This window comes from Colias eurytheme, chromosome 25, assembly GCF_061535395.1.
Source record: "Colias eurytheme isolate Ceu_HAF_F1 chromosome 25, ilColEury1 Martin Lab GWU primary, whole genome shotgun sequence".
Classification (NCBI taxonomy): domain Eukaryota; kingdom Metazoa; phylum Arthropoda; class Insecta; order Lepidoptera; family Pieridae; genus Colias; species Colias eurytheme.
Genome location: NC_143004.1, coordinates 1,313,973 through 1,337,227, shown reverse-complemented (window position 1 = coordinate 1,337,227; position 23,255 = coordinate 1,313,973). Strand labels below are relative to the sequence as shown.

General features: G+C 34.0%; 1 protein-coding gene across 1 annotated transcript in view; it reads right to left on the bottom strand.

Annotated features, from left to right (window-relative positions):
• The window catches only part of LOC149897436 (plectin-like), a 109,551-nt gene that overhangs the window by 5,431 nt on the left and 80,865 nt on the right, over positions 1-23,255 (bottom strand). Inside the window, exons 6-21 of the mRNA XM_090116476.1 lie at positions 22,147-22,340; positions 21,625-21,710; positions 19,291-19,478; positions 18,850-18,981; positions 18,296-18,465; positions 17,107-17,328; positions 16,388-16,592; positions 15,865-15,969; positions 14,515-14,633; positions 14,004-14,148; positions 12,762-12,878; positions 12,317-12,441; positions 5,633-5,861; positions 4,900-5,079; positions 3,957-4,049; positions 3,427-3,601 (exon numbers count right to left, since the gene is read on the bottom strand). Of these exons, the coding sequence (XP_089972602.1) occupies positions 3,427-3,601; positions 3,957-4,049; positions 4,900-5,079; positions 5,633-5,861; positions 12,317-12,441; positions 12,762-12,878; positions 14,004-14,148; positions 14,515-14,633; positions 15,865-15,969; positions 16,388-16,592; positions 17,107-17,328; positions 18,296-18,465; positions 18,850-18,981; positions 19,291-19,478; positions 21,625-21,710; positions 22,147-22,340 (2,485 nt within the window). The remainder of the gene's footprint in view (positions 1-3,426; positions 3,602-3,956; positions 4,050-4,899; positions 5,080-5,632; positions 5,862-12,316; positions 12,442-12,761; positions 12,879-14,003; positions 14,149-14,514; positions 14,634-15,864; positions 15,970-16,387; positions 16,593-17,106; positions 17,329-18,295; positions 18,466-18,849; positions 18,982-19,290; positions 19,479-21,624; positions 21,711-22,146; positions 22,341-23,255) is intronic.

Here is a 23,255-nt window from a genome sequence, read left to right as displayed (position 1 = left end):
GAATGTGGCCATTAAGCGTACATCTATACTACATAGCCATTAGCTTGATTACTTCAGATTACTATCTATATAGAGCTATGACCGTATGACGTCAGCTCTATTAAAGAGTTGAGATGTCTTTCGAGATTTGTAAAAAGATTATTTATATATCTACTAGCTGTGGCACGCGGTTTCGTCCGAGGACGAAGCTACGGACATAAGAAACACTGCTAAGTATAAAAACAAAATCTATTCAGCGGTTTTCACATGAAAGAGGAACATACATACATCCTTTCTCATGAATTTTCACATCCAAAAAATTCACCGTCGGTTATACGTGATACTGTGTACTACCAGGCTATTTATGTAGCACGGGCGAAGACGGGGCGGACCGCTAGTTTTATTCGATAAGATTTATTTACAAGCTAAATTCCTGTGGCTTTCCTTGCGTCCACGTGCTGTGATAGTACCTACTGGAGGTATATCTTGTTTTCAAAACGTAGAGTCACCTTGACAACAGGGTATTATGTATTTTAAATACTTTTTCTTATAAAACATAGATGGTTATGTTTGTTTACATAATGCACGTATTATTTTATGTAAAGAGAGTATATAAAACTGTCATGAAATATAATTTGATTGTCTAATTTAAAGAAGTTTACGAAGTCTTGTTGTACAAATAAACGTTTCGTCCATATTATTTATTTTTATTAATTAAAAAAAATGAAAATATCTACCCGAACGTAGCCGGGCGAGCAGCTAGTATTAAATATAATAAACAAGACATACAAAGTAAAGTTGTTTATTCAATGAAAACTCACCTCCCTTTCCAAAAGAAAATATTCGCTTTATCCTCTTCATTTCAACTCTATTCCATTGAAATAAGGTTCAAATTACAATATTCACTATTGTTTACTTTCAGTTCTAATTTATTCACACTTTCGATATTTTGTTTGGCGATTGCTTCGATTTATTATTAGATTATCAATGCATTACTATTGATTACGATTCTCTGAGGAAATAGAAAAATTTGCACGTGCCCTAATAGTTTATTTTAGTTCTAGCAAAAACATTTACGTTAATAATTGTGCGTATATAAAAATTAGTCATTTTTAGACAATAATTTATTTAATTAGGAAATCAGATTCATATTTTTCAACATAATTGAAGTAAGAATTATTTATATTGTGGGTCATTTAAAAAAAATCGACTCAAAAGTGTATTTTTTTTTACTTTTCACCACAAAAAAATCCACCGATTTCAAAAACAGGTCACAGAAATTCTAATAAAATTTAATTCATTAATAAAAAGTTATTTTGTTCAAAATCTACCATAAAAAAATTATTAAACTTTCCTAAAATTCAAACCAAAAATTTCACAAAAAATATTTTTTAACCGACTTCAAAAAAGGAGGATCAATTCGGCCGGTATATTTTAATTTCAATTTTTAATTTCCTACCACAACAATAGTAAGAAAACAATGCACCCACACCAAACTATACTACCAACTACGCACTACGCACGCACTTACAAACTATCCCGTAGGATGCGCGCGCGCTGTCAACCCGATCGCTTGTGAGACGACACTAATAACTTTATTTTTAATTCAACTTCACGTGCGCAGGAAGTATATAAATATTGTACGGACATTGTGGCAGGCAATGGATTGGTCTTGACATTTTTTAAGTATGTATTGGAGTCAATTTTTACAGGGGAAAGATTTTATTAATATGGAAATAGTTTCAAGAGAAAGCTGCTGTATTCCCAAGTGGCATGCCATATTCAGTGGCATTTTGTACTGTGGCGAAATAGAAAAATATACACTGTTGGATGTATTATTTTACTATTTAATCTGTCATAACCCAAAATATGCATATCTTTTGGGTTATTACAGATTTCATGTTGTAGAAAGTTGTTTCACTGAAATATGTTTTTACTAGATTTCCGCCCGCGGCTTCGCTCGCGTTTGCAAAGGAAAACCCGCATAGTTCCCGTTCCCGTGGGATTTCCGGGATAAAAACTATCCTATGTGTTAATCCAAGTTACCCTCTATATGTGTGCTAAATTTCATTGTAATCGGTTCAGTAGTTTTTACGTGAAAGAGTAACAAACACCCATACATCCATACATCCATAGATCCTTACAAACTTTCGCCTTTATAATATATATTAGATATTAGATATTAGATAAACTTGTTATTTAATATAGCCAAATTTGAAAGTGTTCAAATTTAAGCCCTGACTGCTTAAAATAACAACTTTATTTATTTCTATCTAGATAACAAAATAAACAAATAATTTATCAAACTGTCACTTGCACTTGTAAACAAGGCAAATGATCGCTGTTAATTAATCGAATGCGCTTTATCATCATTGAAGCAATATAACAGATAAATTCATATTTATGGTAATTGTGCTATTTTAGTCCAATGTGTTATGCAAGTTCATTTAAAGATATTAAATTCTTAATGTTAGTTTTGAAACTTTTTGAAAAAGATCTCTGTTATAATATTGTGTGTGATGTTTTAGAGGTGAGGGAGGTTCAAAACACAATTCCAGATCGCGTCATGGCAATACCGTCACGTCATGGAGTAAGGCGACTGGATTTTGGTATCTTTGAAACTTGTCAAAGCAGTTTCACTCACGCACATGCTCTTTTTTTTTGGTGAATTTTTTCAGATAAATACGTAGAGTAAGTAGTAAACTTACTTGTCACTAATATTAAAAAATGATCAAAATTTTCCATTTTTTTTATATCTTTGCAATTTCCTATCTCTTTCAGTTTAAAAACACTTAAAACTAAAAAAAGGACATTGATGTGCAGTTTTACTAAAAAAAACTATTTTTAACAAATTTCTTTCACATAACCCAAAAGATAAATATTCTAACCTTTAAGTGGCAATCAATTACTTTAATTACACTTTTAATTTGGTCAAAGAATTCTCGTAAACCACTTACAAAAAAGACGACAATTATTCAATTGTTTTAACATCAGTACCAAGGCCAATTATCGAATAGTTTCATAGAATTTTGACAGTCGTATTTTTATATGAAGAACTTGATTAAAACTAGTTGTTCGCACTGACTCCACTCCAGTTGAAATTTTATCGATTTGATGATTACTTAAAATATGTAACTTCATTTACAAATTAAAAAAATAGAAATTTTGTATGAAATAAGTTAATTTTTGTTGAACTATTATCCTTCGGTCCAAGAAATCGGTTCATGCCTGTCTTATAGACGCAGAAGTACCCTATGTTTTTTAATTTTTGTGTGATTTTTAATGTTGATTTTTAATGCCCTCGGCTAACTACTATCTATAGTAATATTTTTTGTTTCTTTGTTCCGTTCTATCACAAAATTTTACATAAAGCTAGCCGCTCGCGTCATTTATTTTTACAACTACCGTATTTTTTCACATTTTTCGTAATTTTTTATTTTCACTAACCTTCAGCCCGCGCTCTCCTCTCGAACTCATCGAACAGCCGGTTGACTTCATCTATCTCTCGTCTCAATCGCCTCAATTGTGGATCAGCCGGATCACCCTCAGCTAGTAACTTCTCAGCGTCTTCGTTCAGCGCACGGCGTATCGCTTGTCTCTGTTCCGCGCCCATTGCTACGAACTGGTTAAACAAACATATAACATGTAATAACACGAAAATTAATAATATCATAAATATGTGCCAACGTAAACAAAAAAAAAATAAAAAATCTATTACAAAAATATTTTAACGAAATTAGGCCTATTCAAAATTCAAAAATGCAAGGATGTGACATTTTTTATTTCGTCATTATAACATTTTTAATGAATAGGAAAAAATAACTCACGAAATATTTAATGAAATTGTTAAAAATACATCCGAATGAAATAAAACAATATTCAAATAACTTTGTCATTTACTAATACAATAAAATCTATACGAAAGAAGATCCACTTTTCTTTTTTTATTCTTAAAATAAATTTAAAAAAAATCTCACCTGCGGGAAATCCCATCCCTTCACCACCTTGATGGTCGCGAAGATCATATTCTGACGCATGCGCAGTTGCTTCCTCTGCCATAGCTGTATCACCTTTACACAGAAGAACAACACTATCAGCACAAAACACATAACTCTACACACACAGAAACACATTTCTGTCAATATTTTGAAGTATATTTATCTATGTTTTATGTAATTAAGCACTTTTTTATCAGTACATAGTATAAAACAAAGTCGCTATTCGCCGTCTGTGTGTCTGTATGCTTAGATCTTTAAAATTACGCAACAAATTTTGATGCTTTTTAAAAGGTAGAAATGGTTCAAGGGATAGGTTTTAGTAAATCGAATATCAGCACGGAACACACAGCTTGATGCACACACAAACAATTAACTGACAAAATGTGGATGGAATAAGTTATCAATATTTTGTTTTGCTTAATTAAGTGCTTTATTTATATTTATGTGAGTCATTAAGATCAAAGTTTGTTATAAGCACGTAAAACATTATCGATTATAGAATTATAGTACACAATTTTACTGAGTCGAATAACGTTGTGTGAACTACTATGCTTCAATAGCTGTGAATTTAAAACATTTGATTTGTTTTCATTTCTAGCGATTTTTAGATATCAGGTGTGTGATAATTCATAAAAAAATGTTATACAAATTTAACTTATTTTTACGAGAAATTCTGTTTTAGTTTTTAAGATATAAGATTTGATAAAATTATTTCCGTAGCCCATTTATCGAGGAAGGTTAGAGGCTATATATATCATCATGCTAAGACCAACAGGAGTGGAGCATTGCGGTTATAACCGTAGGGCACAGCTAGTAAATAAATATTTCAGGACAATTTTCACACACGGCACGATCTGATCATACTAAGTTTTCGTTTGCCCCATTTAATTTTAAGATAATTTTCTATCTTTTTTCCACTCACCCGGTCATACTGTGCCCGCAGACGCTCAGCCGCATCCTGCGCCCGCTGGCAGGGCGGCGGCAGCGCGAGCACTGCTCCCGGCAGCTGCGCCTCAGTGCCCGCCCCACCGAGCCGTACACGCCAGCGTACACGCCCGGAGTTGTCTGTTACAGTTACCGCTGTGCCCTTTTCGATCGCGATCTGTGGGAGGAAGATTTTATTGACCTCAATATAAAAAAAAATATATATAAATCAGCATTAAAACAAAAAAAAAAGTGATAATAAGTATACATATGAATGAAGGAGCTAATGACGGTGAATTCATCGAAGATTAATAGATTGGAAACTATAAACTTCCTTTTAATAAAAAGTCAAAATGTTAACGCTGACAATAAATAATATTATCCATTATCAACAAATGTTCAAAATTTTAGCCCTGACAATATTATACATCAATAGTATAATATCAAACATGTCCAAAATGCTTAATGCTGACATTCCAAAAATCTTCCAAAATGTTAACACCGACAATAAAAAAAATGTACCCAACAAATTTTATAAAAAAAAGACGGGTTGCCGGCAGAAGTGAAAACTTGATTATTAACGTTGAGCATGTTTGATATTACGTCTTACGCTTTTTCAATCAGGTCACATGTCCTGACGCGAGTTTAAGATTTTATACCCATTACAGAAAAAGTGCTCAACGCCGCTAAAGAAGTTTTCACTGCAAAAAAAAAACCTCATATCTACTTACATTAGCATGCTTATAAGCGCACACGGTTTCCGCCCTAATCGGCCTTGTGAGTGGAGCCCGTCGCAACTTGACAGGCCTAACCGTCTGGGCCTCTTCTACCAGGCGAGCTACTAACGCCCCTTGCTCGTTAAGTTCTTCGCGTAGTTCTTGCATTCCCTTTAGTAACCTCTCCCCTCCATCTAGGGTGAATTCAGATTGGGAGAATGTTGTGTTGAGCGCTTCTTCTCGCCTGTGGATGATACATAATATTTAAGTATAAGAATATGGGATAGAAAATGAAAACAAAATAAATAAATGGTCTTAACATTTCATACAATTCTACCTTCACAAATAAATCATTCAGTTAGGATGGGAGTTGGGTGAATGGGAGTGGGGAGGATGGGAGTGGGGAGGATGGAATGTGGGAGGATGGGAGTGGGGAGGATGGGAGTGGGGAGGATGGGAGTGGGAAGGATGGAATGTGGGAGGATGGGAAGTGGGAGGGTGGGATGTGGGAGGGTGGGATGTGGGAGGGTGGAATGTGGGAGGATGGGAATTGGGAGGGTGGGATGTGGGAGCATGGGATGTGGGAGGGTGGGATGTGGGAGGATGGGAGTGGGGAGGATGGAATGTGGGAGGATGGGATGTGGGAGGATGGGAGTAGGGAGGATGGAATGTTGGAGGATGGGAGTGGGGAGGATGGAATGTGGGAGGATGAAAGTGGGGAGGATGGGAGTAGGGAGGATGGAATGTGGGAGACTGGGAGTGGGGAGGATGGGATATGGGAGGATGGGGTATGGGAGGATGGGTGTGGGAGTATGGGATGGAATGTGGGAGGGTGGGATGTGGGAGGGTGGAATGTGGGAGGATGGGAGTGGGGAGGATGGGATGTGGGAGGATGGGAGTGGGGAGGTTGGAGGATGGAATGTGGGAGGATGGAATGTTGGAGGGTGGGAATTGGGAGGGTGGAATGTGGGAGTGTGGGATGTGGGAGGATGGGAGTGGGGAGGATGGAATGTGGGAGTGGGGAGGGTGGAATGTGGGAGGATGGGAGTGGGGAGGATGGGAGTAGGGAGGATGAAATGTGTGAGGATGGAATGTGGGAGTGGGGAGGATGGAATGTGGTAGTGGGGAGGATGGAATGTGGGAGTGGGGAGGATGGAATGTGGGAGGATGGGAGTGGGGAGGATGGGAGTTGGGAGGATGGGAGTGGGGAGGATGGGAGTGGGGAGGGTGGGAGTGGGGAGGATAGGAGTGGGGAGTGGGGAGGATGGGAGTTGGGAGTGGGGAGGATGACGGTTGGGCACAGACAATATTTAGACCCTGAGAAAGAACATAGGCTACATTTTATTGCGAAATATGTACCACGGGCGAAGCTGGGGCGTACCGCTAGTAAATAATAAATGTATAATCCATACTAATATTATAAATGCGAAAGTAACTCTGTCTGTCTGTCTGTTACTCAATCACGCCTTAACTACTGAACCAATTTGCATGAAATTTGGTATGGAGATATTTTGATATCCGAGAAAGGACATAGGATAGGTTTTATCCCGGAAATCCCACGGGAAGGGGAACTATGCGGATTTTTCTTTGATTGCGCGGGCGATGCCGCGGGTGGAAAGCTAGTTTATGATAAATCAATAATTCATAGAACGAGCAGTTTTGCCAATATTTTGCTTCAAACGGGAACAAAACTAAAAATTTCAAATTTTCGGGAAAAACGCAACAGCTTAGAATTTTACTTGTCGGAAACGCATAGTTTGTGACTTTTAGATCAAAAAGTGAAAACAGTCCAAAATTTTCGCAGTTTTTCACCTGGTGCGCAGCGAGCACAACTTTTTTGAAGTTGCAAATTGGGATTTACATCACTAAATGGTCCAAACAACATATCAAAAATGCAGCACTACATCATGTTTTGCGAATTTTGGGTTTTTTAGTGTCGATTTCTACCGGCCTAAAACTATAAACTAAGAATCGAATAAAGATTAACATTGATACAGTACGATCTATACAAATACAAGCGTAAGTAACGACCATTGCAACAAAATATATGTTCTAATTCAAGTGTCTTAAATCACCACTTTTTTTATTGATTTTTCGCTTTCTGTTTAAGGGAAGAACCTTAAAAATTTGCAAGATTAACAAACATCTATTCTGAACCTATTAGAATGTACATTTAAAAGGAGACGATTTTTTTTGTTTGGAGAATAGGCCCACCTCAATTTCTTAGCGTATATTAATGAAATGTGTGTTAATTTGTTCCTTGAAGTCCCCAGATTACAGTGGTGACATTACTTTTACATGTTTTAACCGGAATCTTTAGAAATAAGTGTGCAAACTTTCACCTCATTACTACATAAAAACTAACTGATAATGAGCGATTTGTCTTGTGTGACCCATTCGAATCATTGGGTACAATATATTTTAATAAATGAATAAATAAATATTAGAAAACATCATATACAGGTAAATTAGCTTGGAGAAATTTTTGCATATGTAGTGGTGTGTATATTACTCAGATCTTAGAGCGCGTTTCCACTATATCGTTCTGGCCTATACAAAAATGTTTCGATATCCTAACATTACTATTTAACTTTATACTTATTCCTAGCAACACTTTTGTTTTCAATAAAAACAAGTTTTTATTTGAAAGAAAATGGTTTTGACTTTATAAAAAAAAATATATCATTCAATTTTACGTCCTTGAGCAAACGACAAGGCGACTACCGTGAAACAATAAAATATCGTGTCCATAATAATTTGTTTCATAATTAATATTTGACCATAATAATTACGAAACAAAACAAATAAATAAATCGTCACTTGATAGTGGAAAGTGGAAACACGCACAAAACCAGAATAAACCAGTTTACGCTGTCCGCAGGTGCCACGTGCAGTCGTTTGGTAGCGTTAGAACATAAAGCACATTTCATTCAAAAATTATAATTATTATGTACGTAGTTTAATTGATAAATTTTGTATTTGTTGATTGTTGTTATTATTTGTTATTATTGTTATAATATTTGTTGAAGTGAATTACATGTCCCGCAGCCGGAGGCCCCAAATGAAAACTCAGATGTACTTAAAAACTACATTTAATAGCTAAAATGAGACTTTTACACCCATGTCTGCACGATGCAGACCGGAGTTAAAGAATGAATTTATACAGTTTAATAATTATAAAGACGTAAGCTTGGATGCTATAAGGGAAATCGCATCCACATTCTATTCCCGTGCGAACGGCGTATTCAGCAGTTTTGTATGAAGGCAGGGCCATAACTAGTGTTTAATTTGTGTGTAAGTGTTGTAACTTTATATTGTTAATTCAATATGGCTCCAGTGTTAAAACATGGTCGAGGCAAGCCTTTGACTTCTCAAACTAAAGAATTAAACTTTAAATGTCGTTTCTTTTTCAGGTTAGTAAATTTTTCATTTTAGTAACATTGTTAATGTAAAAGTTATATGTATGTTAAATGTGCAAATATTAAAATAAAGTCTCATCTTTTTCAGAGGAGAAACACATATAGTTTAATTTAAAATCCCTTATATATACAGGGTTACTTGTAAAACACCGGCAACCTCGCAGGACAAGATAGCTAACATCATAAGTAACAACATTTCGACTTTTGATAATTTGTTAGATTTTATTTTCATACAAAAATAAATATTCATTTAATTTTCCGTCTGAATATTATAAACTCTACGCCTCCCAAAAATTACGTAAACAAAAAGCGAACGAGAGGGGGAAGGGGGCGTCGCGTCGTCCATCCGATAATTAATAGAACATAGACTTACAAATGTAAGGAGAGTACAATAAAAGTTTAAAAAATCATTTAAAAATAATTTATTGCGTTATGCCAAAAGTCGTAGAACAAATGTTGTTATTTATGATGTTAGCTATCTTGTCCTGCGAGGTTGCTGGTGTTTTACAAGTAACCCTGTATAAAATAAAAACTAAAAATAAAATGTTGTTTTATTTTATTTGCTGACCATACACTACTACAAACGCAAAAATTTCTCCAAGCTAATTTACCTGTACATTGTCACGATAAATCAGACACAACGAAGGTAGCACAAACACAGAGACCCGATTTGGTTATAAATAGATATAAGTGGGTGTACCTCAAGTTTCTGGACCTTGATGCGATTTTAGCGATTGGGAAAACTGATTCAATAAGAAATTATTAGTTAAGTAGGTATTTAGGTAGATGATATTTTATGACTAGGAGTAGGTACATAATATTAGGATAGGTATCCATTTGCACAGCTATTTTATTATTCATGTTCAATTGTAATATTAAACGCTCTTATGTTGTAGCAATATCATTTTTAAATAGGTAAAAAAAACATTGTTTACATTCATTGCAAACATCTCGGAGCAATTAACAAGCCTGGAGAAGTAACAATTAATTGAACGTTTCTTAAATAGTGGTTCTCTTTTATTCAATACCCTAATTAATGCGATAGAAAGAGACAACACACTGTTATCGGCTTGGCATTCAAATCCACATGTAGCCACTTTTTGTTCTAAAAAGGTAGTGCTTGCCACTTTATCGAATACTAAAATATCGATAAATAAAAAAATTAAGTTATAAAATTGCTCGAAGATAATTTAAGATTCTTTTAATTTTGAATTATGGATAGGTAATTCCAAATTTTAAGATTCGTTTAATTTGGAATTATTCATTTACGATGCGTATTGACTGCCTTGCATTGTATGGTAGTGGTATTTATAAAAAAATATTATTAGGTATTTCGGTTTAGGTTGTTTTTTATGGTTTCGTAAAAAGGTACGTATTTTTTCCTGTTTTCATAGATTCATTCATAGAATTATACGGAACCCTTCGTGCGCGAATCTGACTTCCACCTGGTTGATCTTTTTACAAATCAATAATCGTATCCTACTAATATTATAAAAGCAAAAATATATAAGAATGGACATTTGATATTCTTTCACGAAAAAACTACTGAATGAGTTTTTATGGAACTTTACAATTATACATATTATAGATTAAACATCAGAATAACATATAGGCTACAATTTACCGCGGGAAAATAACTCATTCCCACAAGGAAAAAATTGGTAAAAGTTTAAAATAAATTGCTTCAAATAAAACAAATAAAATTTAAAAAAATTTTTAACAACATTTTATTTCGATACTTAATTAACAAATTACAATATTTATTATTTAAAATAGATGCCACCTTAAACTTGTGGCACAGCATCTCTGCAAAGCACTTTGCTTTTCTTCCCGTCTGATTCGAAATGATTTGAACAAGGCCGATAATGTTTTGAAGGCTTCCAATTTTCCCTGTGCTATAGCTTTAACCCAAACATCTTTTAATTTTTCTCAAGCCAGAAACCTGCAAATAACAATAAAATCCATACTTAAATACCTTTTTTTTTCTCCTAACCTAAAGCAGTCATTATCAATGAAGTACTTCGTACCTACTCAAGTATCGATAATTGCACAACACTATGGAAGTTATATTTTGCATTTTTTCTAAAAACTAAGCTGATTATGATTTCATTTCAATGATTACGGTTAGATAAAACATAGATGATTATGAAAATAACGTAAATTAACTTATTTATAATACAATTAACAAAAAAATTGATCAAAACACTAACCTGTGAAAAGACAAATTCCAATCTTCATCCGATTTCCCAGTACTATGGCTTTTACAGCCGTGAACAACACAAGCCATGTAATCTTTAGTAAATTATCTTTTCAGAAAATAACATAAGAAACTAGAAAACACGTTTTTCACTTCAAAAACAATAATTAAAATCACCATGCGTTAGTGACCAGACTGGTCACTAAAACAAATTGAAATGGCTACATGTCATTTCAAACTGTCGAACTGACATATATCTGTCCTCTTTTTTCGCATGACATTTTGCCATAAGCCAAAAAGGCCAAACTAGTGCTTTATTGTTCAATTAATTGTTACTTCTCCAGGCTTGATAATTGCTCCGAGGCAAACATTGACGCAGGGGGCTACGACAGGAGGAATCTGACATATTCCGTCAAAGCAGCCAATAGATATAACATTTCGTTACACGGATTTTTTAGCTGAGTAGAAACAAATTGTTTTATTTGATAAATGACAGGATTTAAAATCGCTATCAATCATATTCTTACATATAAATAACAATAAAAACAGTTTCTAAAGTGGTTTATTGAAGGCAATTTTTTTCGCTTTTTGGTTTTATTTTCATTCTATCGATAAAAACGTTTCGTTCCAGTTTTTTTTAATGTTGGCCATTGTTCTTGGTTTGTAGACAGCTTGTAGACAGCACACTACAGCAGGGATGATATCAAAATAAGGCTTTTTAATTCGATTTCATGATTCCGGTTTCGTTTGTAAAACAACGAAGTTACAAAATTCATAATATAATTTTATATTTTTACACGTTTTTTTTGATGACTATACGTTACCGAGTCTTGGTGGGCCCACAAAAAATAGTCTCCTTTATTGTCTACTAGCTGCTCCGCGCGGTTTCACCCCCGTGGCTCCACTCCTGTTGGTCTTAGCGTGATGATATATAGCTTATAACCTTCCTCGATAAATGGGCTATCTAACACCGAAAGAATTTTTCAAATCGGACCAGTAGTTCCCGAGAATAGCGCGTTCAAACAAACAAACTCTTCAGCTTTATAATATTAGTATAGATAATTTAAAATACAAAAAACTTACTTCTGTATCCATTTCTCAGCATCGTTGACTTGCTCGAAGAAGTTGTGGTATTGTGTCGTGTGCTTGAGATGTGTCTCAAGGCAGAGGGTCAGTTGTAACACCCACGCCCATTGAGATTGCATCACCTTGTAATATAAAATATATTTAAGATAGAAAAATATTTATTTAATTGCATAATTTGAAGATAATTGTGAAAAACATGTCTTAAAACATTTATTACATTTTTCATAATTTTTAAGTACGGGGTGATCTATTTGAAGTAGGTACGTACTACACTATTTCAAAACAGTGATTTTCTTATATGTATAAATCTATATCTGTATATATTCGCGAATCTATGATTTTTCAAAATCACTTATTTTCAGTACTTGAAAATCATCCTAAAAAAATACCTGCAAATTCGACTCCCAAACTACTGAAAAAACATCCAAATCTAAAAAAATACCTGTAAATGCGACTCTATGGTTTTCATAGCCGGATGATGTTGTGCGATCAATGCTTCTCCTCTATCTATCACATTGCTGAACTGTAGTTCCCGCTTCTCGAGGGATGACATCAATTGCTGGTAGGAAAAAAAATAAAGTAGAGTTTTTTTTTGTGTATTTTATGTTATCTGTGGTGGGATGGCGGGACAGCTATTTTTGTAATTTCAAATGAGATTTTATCTAGGAACAGACAGTTAATATAAAATTGTTTTGTGTCTTAAAAGTTATCATAGACAAAAATAATAATAGAAACAGGGACATTAAAATGTTTGTGTAGAATTATTTCGCTTCTGTTGTAGAAGTCAAAAATTTTGACGATTTCAGAATAATATAATTAATAAAAAAAGTATGTGTAGATTTTTTTTTACAATATTTAACATTACTTTTCATTTTTGTAATACTAATTCGATACCACGTTAAAATAGATCAAAAAAGATAACAAACACAAATAAAACAAATAAAAAATAAATCGTGTGAAACAAACCTCGCTATCGTCTCCAAATGAATGCTTGCGCGGAAAGAAAATAAAATATTAACAAAACAACTTATTTTTTAACAATAGCTATTTGAAAATGTGGTGAATGATTATTTACATGAGGTATGAAAACTATAATTATTATATCCTTACTTATTTTATTTACAATATAAAGAAAATCGTATTTTATCTAGGTATATTTTTTTGTTATTTTGATGTAATTTTTTTTGCAACTACAGGAACACGCTAATTTATGTTACATTTTCATCACTCTCGACTAGAAAAAATGTTATTTATACGAATATTTAAAATTAAATTAGTTGGTAAGAAAATAAAATTATAACCAACCAAAGTATAACATAACATTTGTAAATCATATTTTGTCTTCTACATTAGCATATTATTATTATCTTTATAAGTAAGTACATAAAGAAGTTTAAATATTTTAACTTTTTTATTGGAACTTAACAGTTGTAACAAATTTATTCCAATAGATTACAAAACCATAAAAAATAGAAAACCATAAAAAATAGAAAAAAAAAATCTTTTTTTTACGATTAGGCTTATTTACAAAACCATAAAAAATAGAAAAAAAAAATCTTTTTTTTACGATATCACAAAACAAACTTCAATAATGTTGAACGTACACCGAAATAAAAAGATTTTCACATTTTTACAACACAAAAAATAGATTTTTTCACATTTTTTTTTATAAAAAGCAACAAACCTCATAATAATGTTGTACAGCAGGTAAGTTAATATGCGGATCTGCCCAATCGCGGGACAATTCGACTTGTTCCTTTTCATTGAGCCAGTTTAATTCCGCCGTCGCTGATTGGAGGAAATCTTGGAGCGCGTCTAGATCTGAGATACTGGAAAAAAAAAGATTTTTTCTTTATTATTAAGGTTTAGAAACATTGGCTCGATATTGAGAGTGAATACTGTGGATTCGATGGTAAATTATTTTTTTTGACTTTAAATATTAGCGATATAAACACGATTTGCTATTAGATTAGATAGATAGGACCTGTTTTTAAGTATTTTACAACATTTTTTTTCTAAAAATCGACTATTACAAAAAAATATGCAGTGATCATCATAAAATGATAAATGAAAAAAAATTTAAGCGTTCGGCATTAAATTTTCTATACACATTACCTACGCAATTTTTTTAAGGGCGTTTCGAAGAATCTAAAACAAATATATCGCCTGAAAGTAGTTAACATAAAATTCCTTACCGCTTAGTGCTTGTCGACAGTAAATCAGCGTATGATTTCTGCAGCTGACTCAAATGCTGGTTGTATAGATTCAATTCTTCGCCGTTGAAATTCGACCTGTTGTGTACGCATTGTTCCACCTGTAAATATAATATTTATATATTAGTACAATATATGGAGTAAGAACTGAATAAATTGATGGAGTGATTGTGTAAGTTATGTTTATATAGGTAAACCAGAATCTGATGGCAATTAGGGAAATCAAAATTTTGAGTGTGCAACCCTAGGGAAAATGGACTGAACGATCTTGATACTGCGTATTTTTTATTTTGTCCTCAATATCATTAGTCACATTACACAAGTGGATAATACTGTATTTAATAATGAGATATCCACGTAATATTATGTAGGTACTTATTACATGTACTTATAATATACATATTACTTTTATAAAGGTAATAGGTAATATATATCATTATGGCATGTGAAAATATTGATGTAATTATAATGCAGATCAAAACTTATTTACTATATTTAACGATTGTTTATAATTTTTTATAAAATAAAACAATAATTAAATAAAATCATGTTTATTTTCGTAAGTATTAACACATTATAAAATTGACTTGTACACCTTGGACTCGAAAAATAGCCGAATTGGAAACTCCTGTAATAAGTTTTCATAAAATTATATTTGAATCAACAAACAATATTATAGTTACATATTTATAACATTTTTAATTTAAAGTATCAAAACGAGTAAGTCCAACGTAGCAATAAAATCTTTCACGCGCTTTAAAATTGAAAATTGTGATGTGTTTGACCCTTCTTCATCGAATATTTTTCTATACACATTGTAAACAACACCTCTTGCTTGTGATCGCAGCGGTTTTATCGACATTTCGAAGATTTTGAAGACAAAATCCTAAAAATTAATCATCAACACAAATAATTTGACAACCAATTTGATAGTTGTCAAGTAAAGTTGCCACATGAAAATCTTTTATTTTTTAAATATAAATATGCCATCAGATTCTGGTAGACCTATACTATGTACGTAAAAAAAAAGTAATTGAATAGATTTGATCGTCAAAATTGACGCACACGCACACGTATTACGTACGTCCATATTATGTCGTTAATATTTACAATAAATATATGATTTTTAAAAACAGAAAGAGTAGAAGAGAGAGAAAGGGACAAAAGATTAAAACATTTTTTGAAAAAGAACTGTCTCCTAGTTCAAAAAAATTGCGTTACAAAAAAAATATGAATTTTAATTTCAAACAACCAAAGATGTTTGAAATAGTAAGTTTATACTATGAAAGGAGGAAAACGATGTGCGTGAAGCTAGTTAAACAAATATCTTACCTTAGAATGGAACTGATCGATTTGTTTGTGTTCGCGTTGATGTTTGTCCAACTCATGTTGTACGGACGGTAAGTCCGATCCGTATTCCGATTCGTGTAGTTTTTTCTGTAATAAAATAGATATTAATAAGTTATTTAAGATCTATATCTTTGTTATTGTTTAGATGCAAAGGTATTGTGGTTTGGGTAAGAAATAATTTTCATTTGTCATGTATTTTTGCTGAAATATTGTATTCAGTAGGCAACTTTTTGTTCGTAAAGAAAAATTTAACAGTGAAACAGAAGTAAAATCTGTCCCATATCCATACTGTACTCTTTAAAACTTGTCTATTCCTTCTAATTTTAATTTTTTCTTTGTTTTAACTAAAAATTGCTAATCCTAAAGCGCTTGCTAAATCTTTATTTCAAAAACTTGCTGTTTCCACAACTATCTACTGTGGTCTACTGCAACTATCATTACCTGTCGGTCTATTGATTTATTGACCTACTGGTCTATCGGACTACTGGTCTACTGGTCTACTCACCAGCCGCTCCTTGCACCAGCGCGTCGCGTCATGCAGCTGCTGGAAGCTGGGGTCTGTCTCGTGGACCCTCGTCTCTAGCACCGTGCGCGTCTCCCGCCGGACCGTGGTCTGCTGCACGGGGAGACGGACGGAAGACAGTCTCGGTACCAGACGTCCGGTGAACGCTTGACGAGCGTTCAGCCAGCGGTCGTGGACTTGTTGTACTCTGGAATGGTAGAATATTTAAACAAATTATACTTTAAAAAAGCCTTCTATAAGGTTAATCACACGTGTATACTTGAAAATTAATCTTTGAAGAAATCCGCAGTAATCTATTGTACTGGCATTCTTTATTTTTTTAAATAAATAAATAAATAAAAAAAAAAGGAAATTATTACCATACTGTATCTATTACATAAAATGTTTCACAAGGTTCAAATCTGGGTCCCTTATTGTTTATAATCTTTATCATTGATTTTTGTAACAAATTTCAATAAAACTGCATGTTGTGATTTAAATAATTTTCGAATTTTTTTTATAATAAACGACTGAAGTCATTTCAGTCGTTTAGCATTGCATTTGAATAAATTAAAAGATTGGTGTGAAATATTTTGTTTCTCAATTTCGATAAAATTTTTATAATATAATTTCGTTTGAAAAAATGCCATAGCTCTTATATTCATAACATCGAATCTAACCTTACACCAAACTATACTACAGATTTTACTCCTACTACTAACCTCCTCTGCAGTTCCGTAGCTTGCGGGTATCTCCCGTCTCTCAACGCCTGCGCATCCGCGAACATTTCCCTAATAGTGTGTTCCGTAGCACGCAGTTCGTGTTCAATCTGTTCCGCCGCGAGTTTCGCTTCAGCGGGATGCACTCCGCGCTCCATGCGACGGATCTCGCTTTCGATGTGCCGTTCGACGCTGTCTAGCGTAGATTCTGTTTGTTTTATGTCCCTGGAAATTAATAGGCGTTTAAAATACAGTTTTTACAGTCGATTTATTATGTTTGATAAATTGACATGTTCTATGTAATTTGTTCGATCATAAGAAATATTATGGTAGTTGGTACAGATTAAATCTATACTTATAATAAATCTGTAGAGAGGCCAATTCTGTACATGAAATATATTTAAAAAAAAACTATGAAGGGGTGATAAGGGATCGCTACTGATGCCAAAAATGCAATCAGTAAAATTTTTGTCTGTCTGTCTGTCTGTCTGTCTGTATATTCGTTATAGAAACAAAAACTACACGACGGATTTTAACCAAATTTGGCACAATTATTCTTCATACTCCTGGGCAGGTTATAGTAAAAGAATCATGTAAATCGGTGTAGAAACACCAAAGTTATACATGAAATACGCTATAAGTCATCGCGCGTGAATACAGAATCATGCCATAAGGATTATTTTTGTGTATCAGTTGCCGCGTTCGACGCGCTTCGCGGCGGGAGCTATAAAGGCGGCGGGTCTGCACCTGTTTCGCGTTGTCACGGCATCACGTGTGAACGGCTGAACCGATTTCGATAATTCTTTTCTATTATATTCCTTGAAGTACGAGGATGGTTCTTATGTAGAGAAAACGTAAATATGTACCACGGGCGAAGCCGGGGCGGACCGCTAGTACACAATAAATCTGCAGATTGTTGGATAGATGTGATGTTCTTTAAACCCCCAGAATTAAAAGATCATAACATTTGTTGCTTGACTTTCTGTTTCTTTGTATTATACCCATCACTCACACTGCACTGTGCAGCTTCTTCGTCAAGCGCTGTTTTTGTACCTGCGCTGATACGTCTGGCAGTATTTTTCCCTTCCAGCGGTTTCAGCTGCTTTTCCAACCTAATTACCTATACAGCTACCACTTCCACCTCTATTTCTTCCCTTCCAGCGGTTCCAGCCGCTTGCTATACCCCGCTTACCTGTGCAGCTTCTCCGCCAAGCGCTGCAGCCGCTCGAGGCGACGGATCTCGTCAGAGAGATCTCTCTCGCGCTCCTGCTGCGCCATCAGCAGACGCGACCACGCTTGTTCTAGCGCTTCTGGTCTTAAAGTCGGTTCTATCTCTATCTCGCCCACCGTTTCGAAGTATTTCTGTAAACGAATAGGGTGTAAGTACGAAAATAAAATATAAAACGTTTTTAGGTATTGACATTTTAATGGTTATTGTATAAAAAGTTGGCAATAACAAGACTGTACAATGCAAGGTACAATACAAGTACAAATAGACGGAAAAGAAAAATTGACATTAAATGCCTTCTCCATATAACATAAGATCGTAAAAGCTCTATCTTTTCATAACATTATTTCAATTGGAATCCAAAGATAATGAACACCACAGATAATACATTAAAAAATTAAAGTGGTAAATTATTATTTTTCTGTATTTTAACGATTCAAAAGTGCTTCTAAACGAAGTCTAGTTGAATAACTGATTTATTATTTGAGATTGAAATGTTACAGATTGAATAAGCTCACCTCTAACTCCCGGTATTGATGGAAGAGTTTTTGTTTGTCCCTCTGCCTGAGCGGCACCTCCTCGTTGCGGAAACGCGTGCTTTCGCTGAGTAGCTTTTTCATTTCGATCAAAGTTGACGGGAAAGCACGGTCCTGGAAAATGTAATGTATAAATTTTAGTATGTTATCTTGTATTGGATTAATTGAGCAAGAAATGCTTTAAAATATGGTCTGTCATTGAGATTCTGGTCACAATATTGTTTATGAAATAAACTCTTTTATCAATTTTCTTGATCTTGTAAAAAATACTTGCAGAAAAAGTCAAGTGCAAGCATATTCCTGATATTTTAGGACATCTTAAGAACAGCTATTTTCATTACCTATCGTTATAAATTATCATGGAAATGGCCAAAGCAAATCACTCTATTATATCCTTTTATTTTACTTTTATATCCAGCTTACCTGCATAAGAGAGCATTTCTCGTGTAACCACGCGCGATGCTGCGCCGCGTTCTCAGTGTACGAAGCGGCGCGGCGCTGAGACTCAGCGTCGAACAGCGGGTGGACAGCGGGCGGCTCGGGGAATGTCTCGTATAGGGATGAGATGTATGTGATGAGGGACTTTTCGTCCGGTTCGTGTGTGTCGACGTCTGGAACGGATGGATCACTTTGTTTAGCATCAATCAAAATGCAGTAGTAATAAGTGTTATCAAAATTGGCGATTAATTAATTATTGAAGTTGGTATGATAGAAAAATTGGATACGAGGCAAACGTAGTATTTGGGTATGTTGGTTGGTAAATACGAAAGATATATTTCCACAAACAATATAAACACGAATTTATATCAAAAAGTAATCAGAATGAAAGAATAAAGACTACAGTATAAAATAAAATTTACAGAGGTCTACAGCGGTACAAAAAAAGAAACTATTGTTACGAATGTAGCAGAAATAAATTGGACCATCCTGATAACTTCTCAACATAATCGTTCTTTGAAATATAATATTTAACAAAAAACTTAATCACTTTCAAATTCTCAGAAGTAAACCCAATTTGAATTGGACCACGACATGCAGACACCAGCTTTTAGAACCTCCTTTCTTTTTTATGCCCGTTGAAAGTTACCCATACTACAGCAAATCCTACATCAATCAGTAACATTGTCATTCTATACACAAACCACTAAACATACAATAGAAAAAGACAAAGACAATAGTGATCCAGCCCTATTTCAACACTAGACATTCTAACAATAGACAACGTTAAATGCCAAAGGATACACGAGTTCAAACGACACAGGTGAAGAGTAAAATTACAGTACTGTCTTGAGTAAAGAACTATTATTTACGCTTGCTTGCTTTGGAGGAAATGACGCCCTTGAGACGTGGAATAAAAGTACGGAAAACATATGTGAATTGATTCTATATCAACGTGCATAAAAGGCCGTATATGAAGATTGAACTGTTGTTAACAATCTACAAAATGATGTGTGTCTAATAGAGCCAAAAATAATAATATTTAAAAAATTTATGGTTGCAGAAAAATTCGACCCACTCTACTTATTATTGATAAACATTTAGAAGTTATGTTATTATTTGTAAAACATTGCAGATTGCTTTTAATTGCGTAAAACTTTTTGTATGTTTTATTGGGTTCTCAAAGGTATGCTAGCAAAGATGGCATAAAAATTAAGGTAGCAAAGGTACCTGTACAATTTCACCACTACGACGTAATAAATAAAAAATTCTATAAAACACACTCATATAGTACCAGCGTGCAGACAACGTCACGGTATTTAGTTACACGTCACCGGAGCGTAAACAATGGCTCGTAAAGACCTGTCTGGAGTCTGATGGTTCTCCTTTGTGACTCAATCCATTACTTTGGATATGTTTGTTGAGAATATTATGTTTCAATTATCGAGCTATGTTCCTAATACGTCTGTATATATGTATAGTAGATGATAAGGCTAAGGTAATGCAATGCTCAATTTTCTTTGGACAGGTACAGGAAGAGATTATGAGGACGTACAACGTAATTTACGGTTGTCAAGTTTTTTACCTGGCCACGATCTATTGAAGAATTGGTATATTAGAACGGTAGAATATCTAACAAACTTATTCTCATAAAAATTTCATATCAAATGACACCTGAAAATCAACTCTTGTACTTTTGTCTCAAATGCTGATTTTGTTTACGTGTGGTGCATTACGTTTGTCATATCTATGGTCATATCCAAATTTAGAAGAATAATTGAAATGGGAAATGGAAATTTTTACTACAACTGTCGATTTTTCTACTTATTTTTTATTGTTATTAGTACAATGAAATTTTATACTGAAATGCTATTTCAAATATTTGATCTAGTTACGCCTTAATTGCGTCCATTCGCAGTGGACTGTGAAAATGCGTGTTTACAAACGATCGAACCGACAAAACATTAACCTGTACATTCATTGATCATATAGTACGGATAGACAAATCAAAATTATTTTGGAAAGGTTCATCTCTTCAGCAATAAACAAAATTAATACTTTTATAGATGGACATTGGAAAATTAAAACTAACTTAACCTAACACCATTCGATAAGTAATTCGGAAATAATGGAAAAGTTCTGGATAGTATTTAAAACACTTTTGGACAATAATGAAGATCATTAATTTAAGGTTCTTGAAATAATTGACCTAAATATGTAAAAAAATGCAAAATAACAAATTGTAGAAATGTGTTCGAAACATAATCGATACAAAATATAAACCATTTAAGTGATATAGTTTTAATGTAAAATACATACCTTCGGGGTCCAAAAGCCTGGTGACTCCATACTCCTTCTCGACGACGTGGAAGGCTGTCTCCAAGCGCTCTCGAACCTGCCTTGATCTGTAAAATTAAATGACATTTTAATCACAATATAAAGATTAGGGAAGTTATAGATAAAATGATTATAATTATCAACCTTAGGCAATTATTTTAAAGTACGCATATTATACTAGAAAGACATACTGAATCGGTGGTACTTTATTTAAATAACACTATTAATAAGCTTATCAATGAATGAAGAGTCTGTTGAAAATGCCTTCAAATGTAATTGAACAAAACAAGAGAGCAAGAAACCAACCATCCATTAAAAAATGGGCAGAATATTTTTAGGTCTGGTAAACATTTTCCTACCTAAAACTGCAATTAGTTAATTTGCTAAAATTTTCCTAAACAGTAAACATTGCATGGTCTACGTATACTGCAATCTAGCTATTCATCCTATCATCTTTCCATCGTAGGTACTAGGGTCAAAGTCTACCTGGTACTTAATCCTCACCTGATATTACGCCAGTCTATCAGATCAGGGCGGTTCCTGTGTATTAACGCGTTGAAGGCCAGTCCATCTCGCCATGACGAGGTAAAGTCGGACACCCGCACGCCCGGGTACTTGGCTGTGGAGCGCCGAGCCCAGCTCAGCAGCGCCTCGCGGGCCGTCACGTTTGGCTCTTGCCCGACCACTATGTCGGATATCTGGAAAGAAGACAGATATTTAATAAAAGGCAAAGTTTTCTCGATGAGAGCGATTAGAATGTGCTGTTGAATTAAGGTCTTTGGTTGAAGATATACCCAATTTTTCTAAGTGACTTGTAGGGAATTTCTATTCTGCTTATCATGAAAGCAAATAAATAGGTCTTTAAACTCAGCTGTTCACATTTAAAGAAAAGTAATGTAACAATAACGAATCACTCATATTTCAAAGTAAATTAAAACTATAAGGAATCCTGCTGTAGGATATAAGCAGTCGCTTGCGATCATGGAATCAGTAATGACTAAGGTAATGACCAATCCGACTAAAGTAAAACATCAGAGGTTCTTAATACGTTGCGTATATTATTGATTTAAACTGAACACATATTTCATTAAACATACCTATCTAATGCATCAAACCTTGACAATTAAATAAAGCAAAACTGAAAAAAGGAACTTCTTTTTTTATAAACCAAGCTTAATCTACATCCAGACATTCTATGAAATATAAATTAACCAGCTAGTACGTCCTGTGCGCCTGGCGAGCAGCCAGACGCAGGAATAGCTTCAAGTATGAGGAAGTCTCTTTCATTAGCTCGAATACTATGCAACCTGATTATCGTTATGTTCCAGACTTGTTTGTCTGTTATCTGTTAATGAGTAACGACAAAGCGATGTGTAAGAAATCGTAGGCCAATAGTTGGCCAATAGATTTGGATTGTATATGACGGATGTAATTGTTATAAGATTAAAAATTTTGATGGAAAACTGAAGTCTTTCATATCTATATTCGTAAGTTATCGAATTTTCTTTCAAATGATGATTGATTGATCGTTTCTTGATTCATTAAAAAAATCTACATTTATATCTACAATCCCATCTTATTTCTACCACGATAGATTTGCTAATACCAGCAGC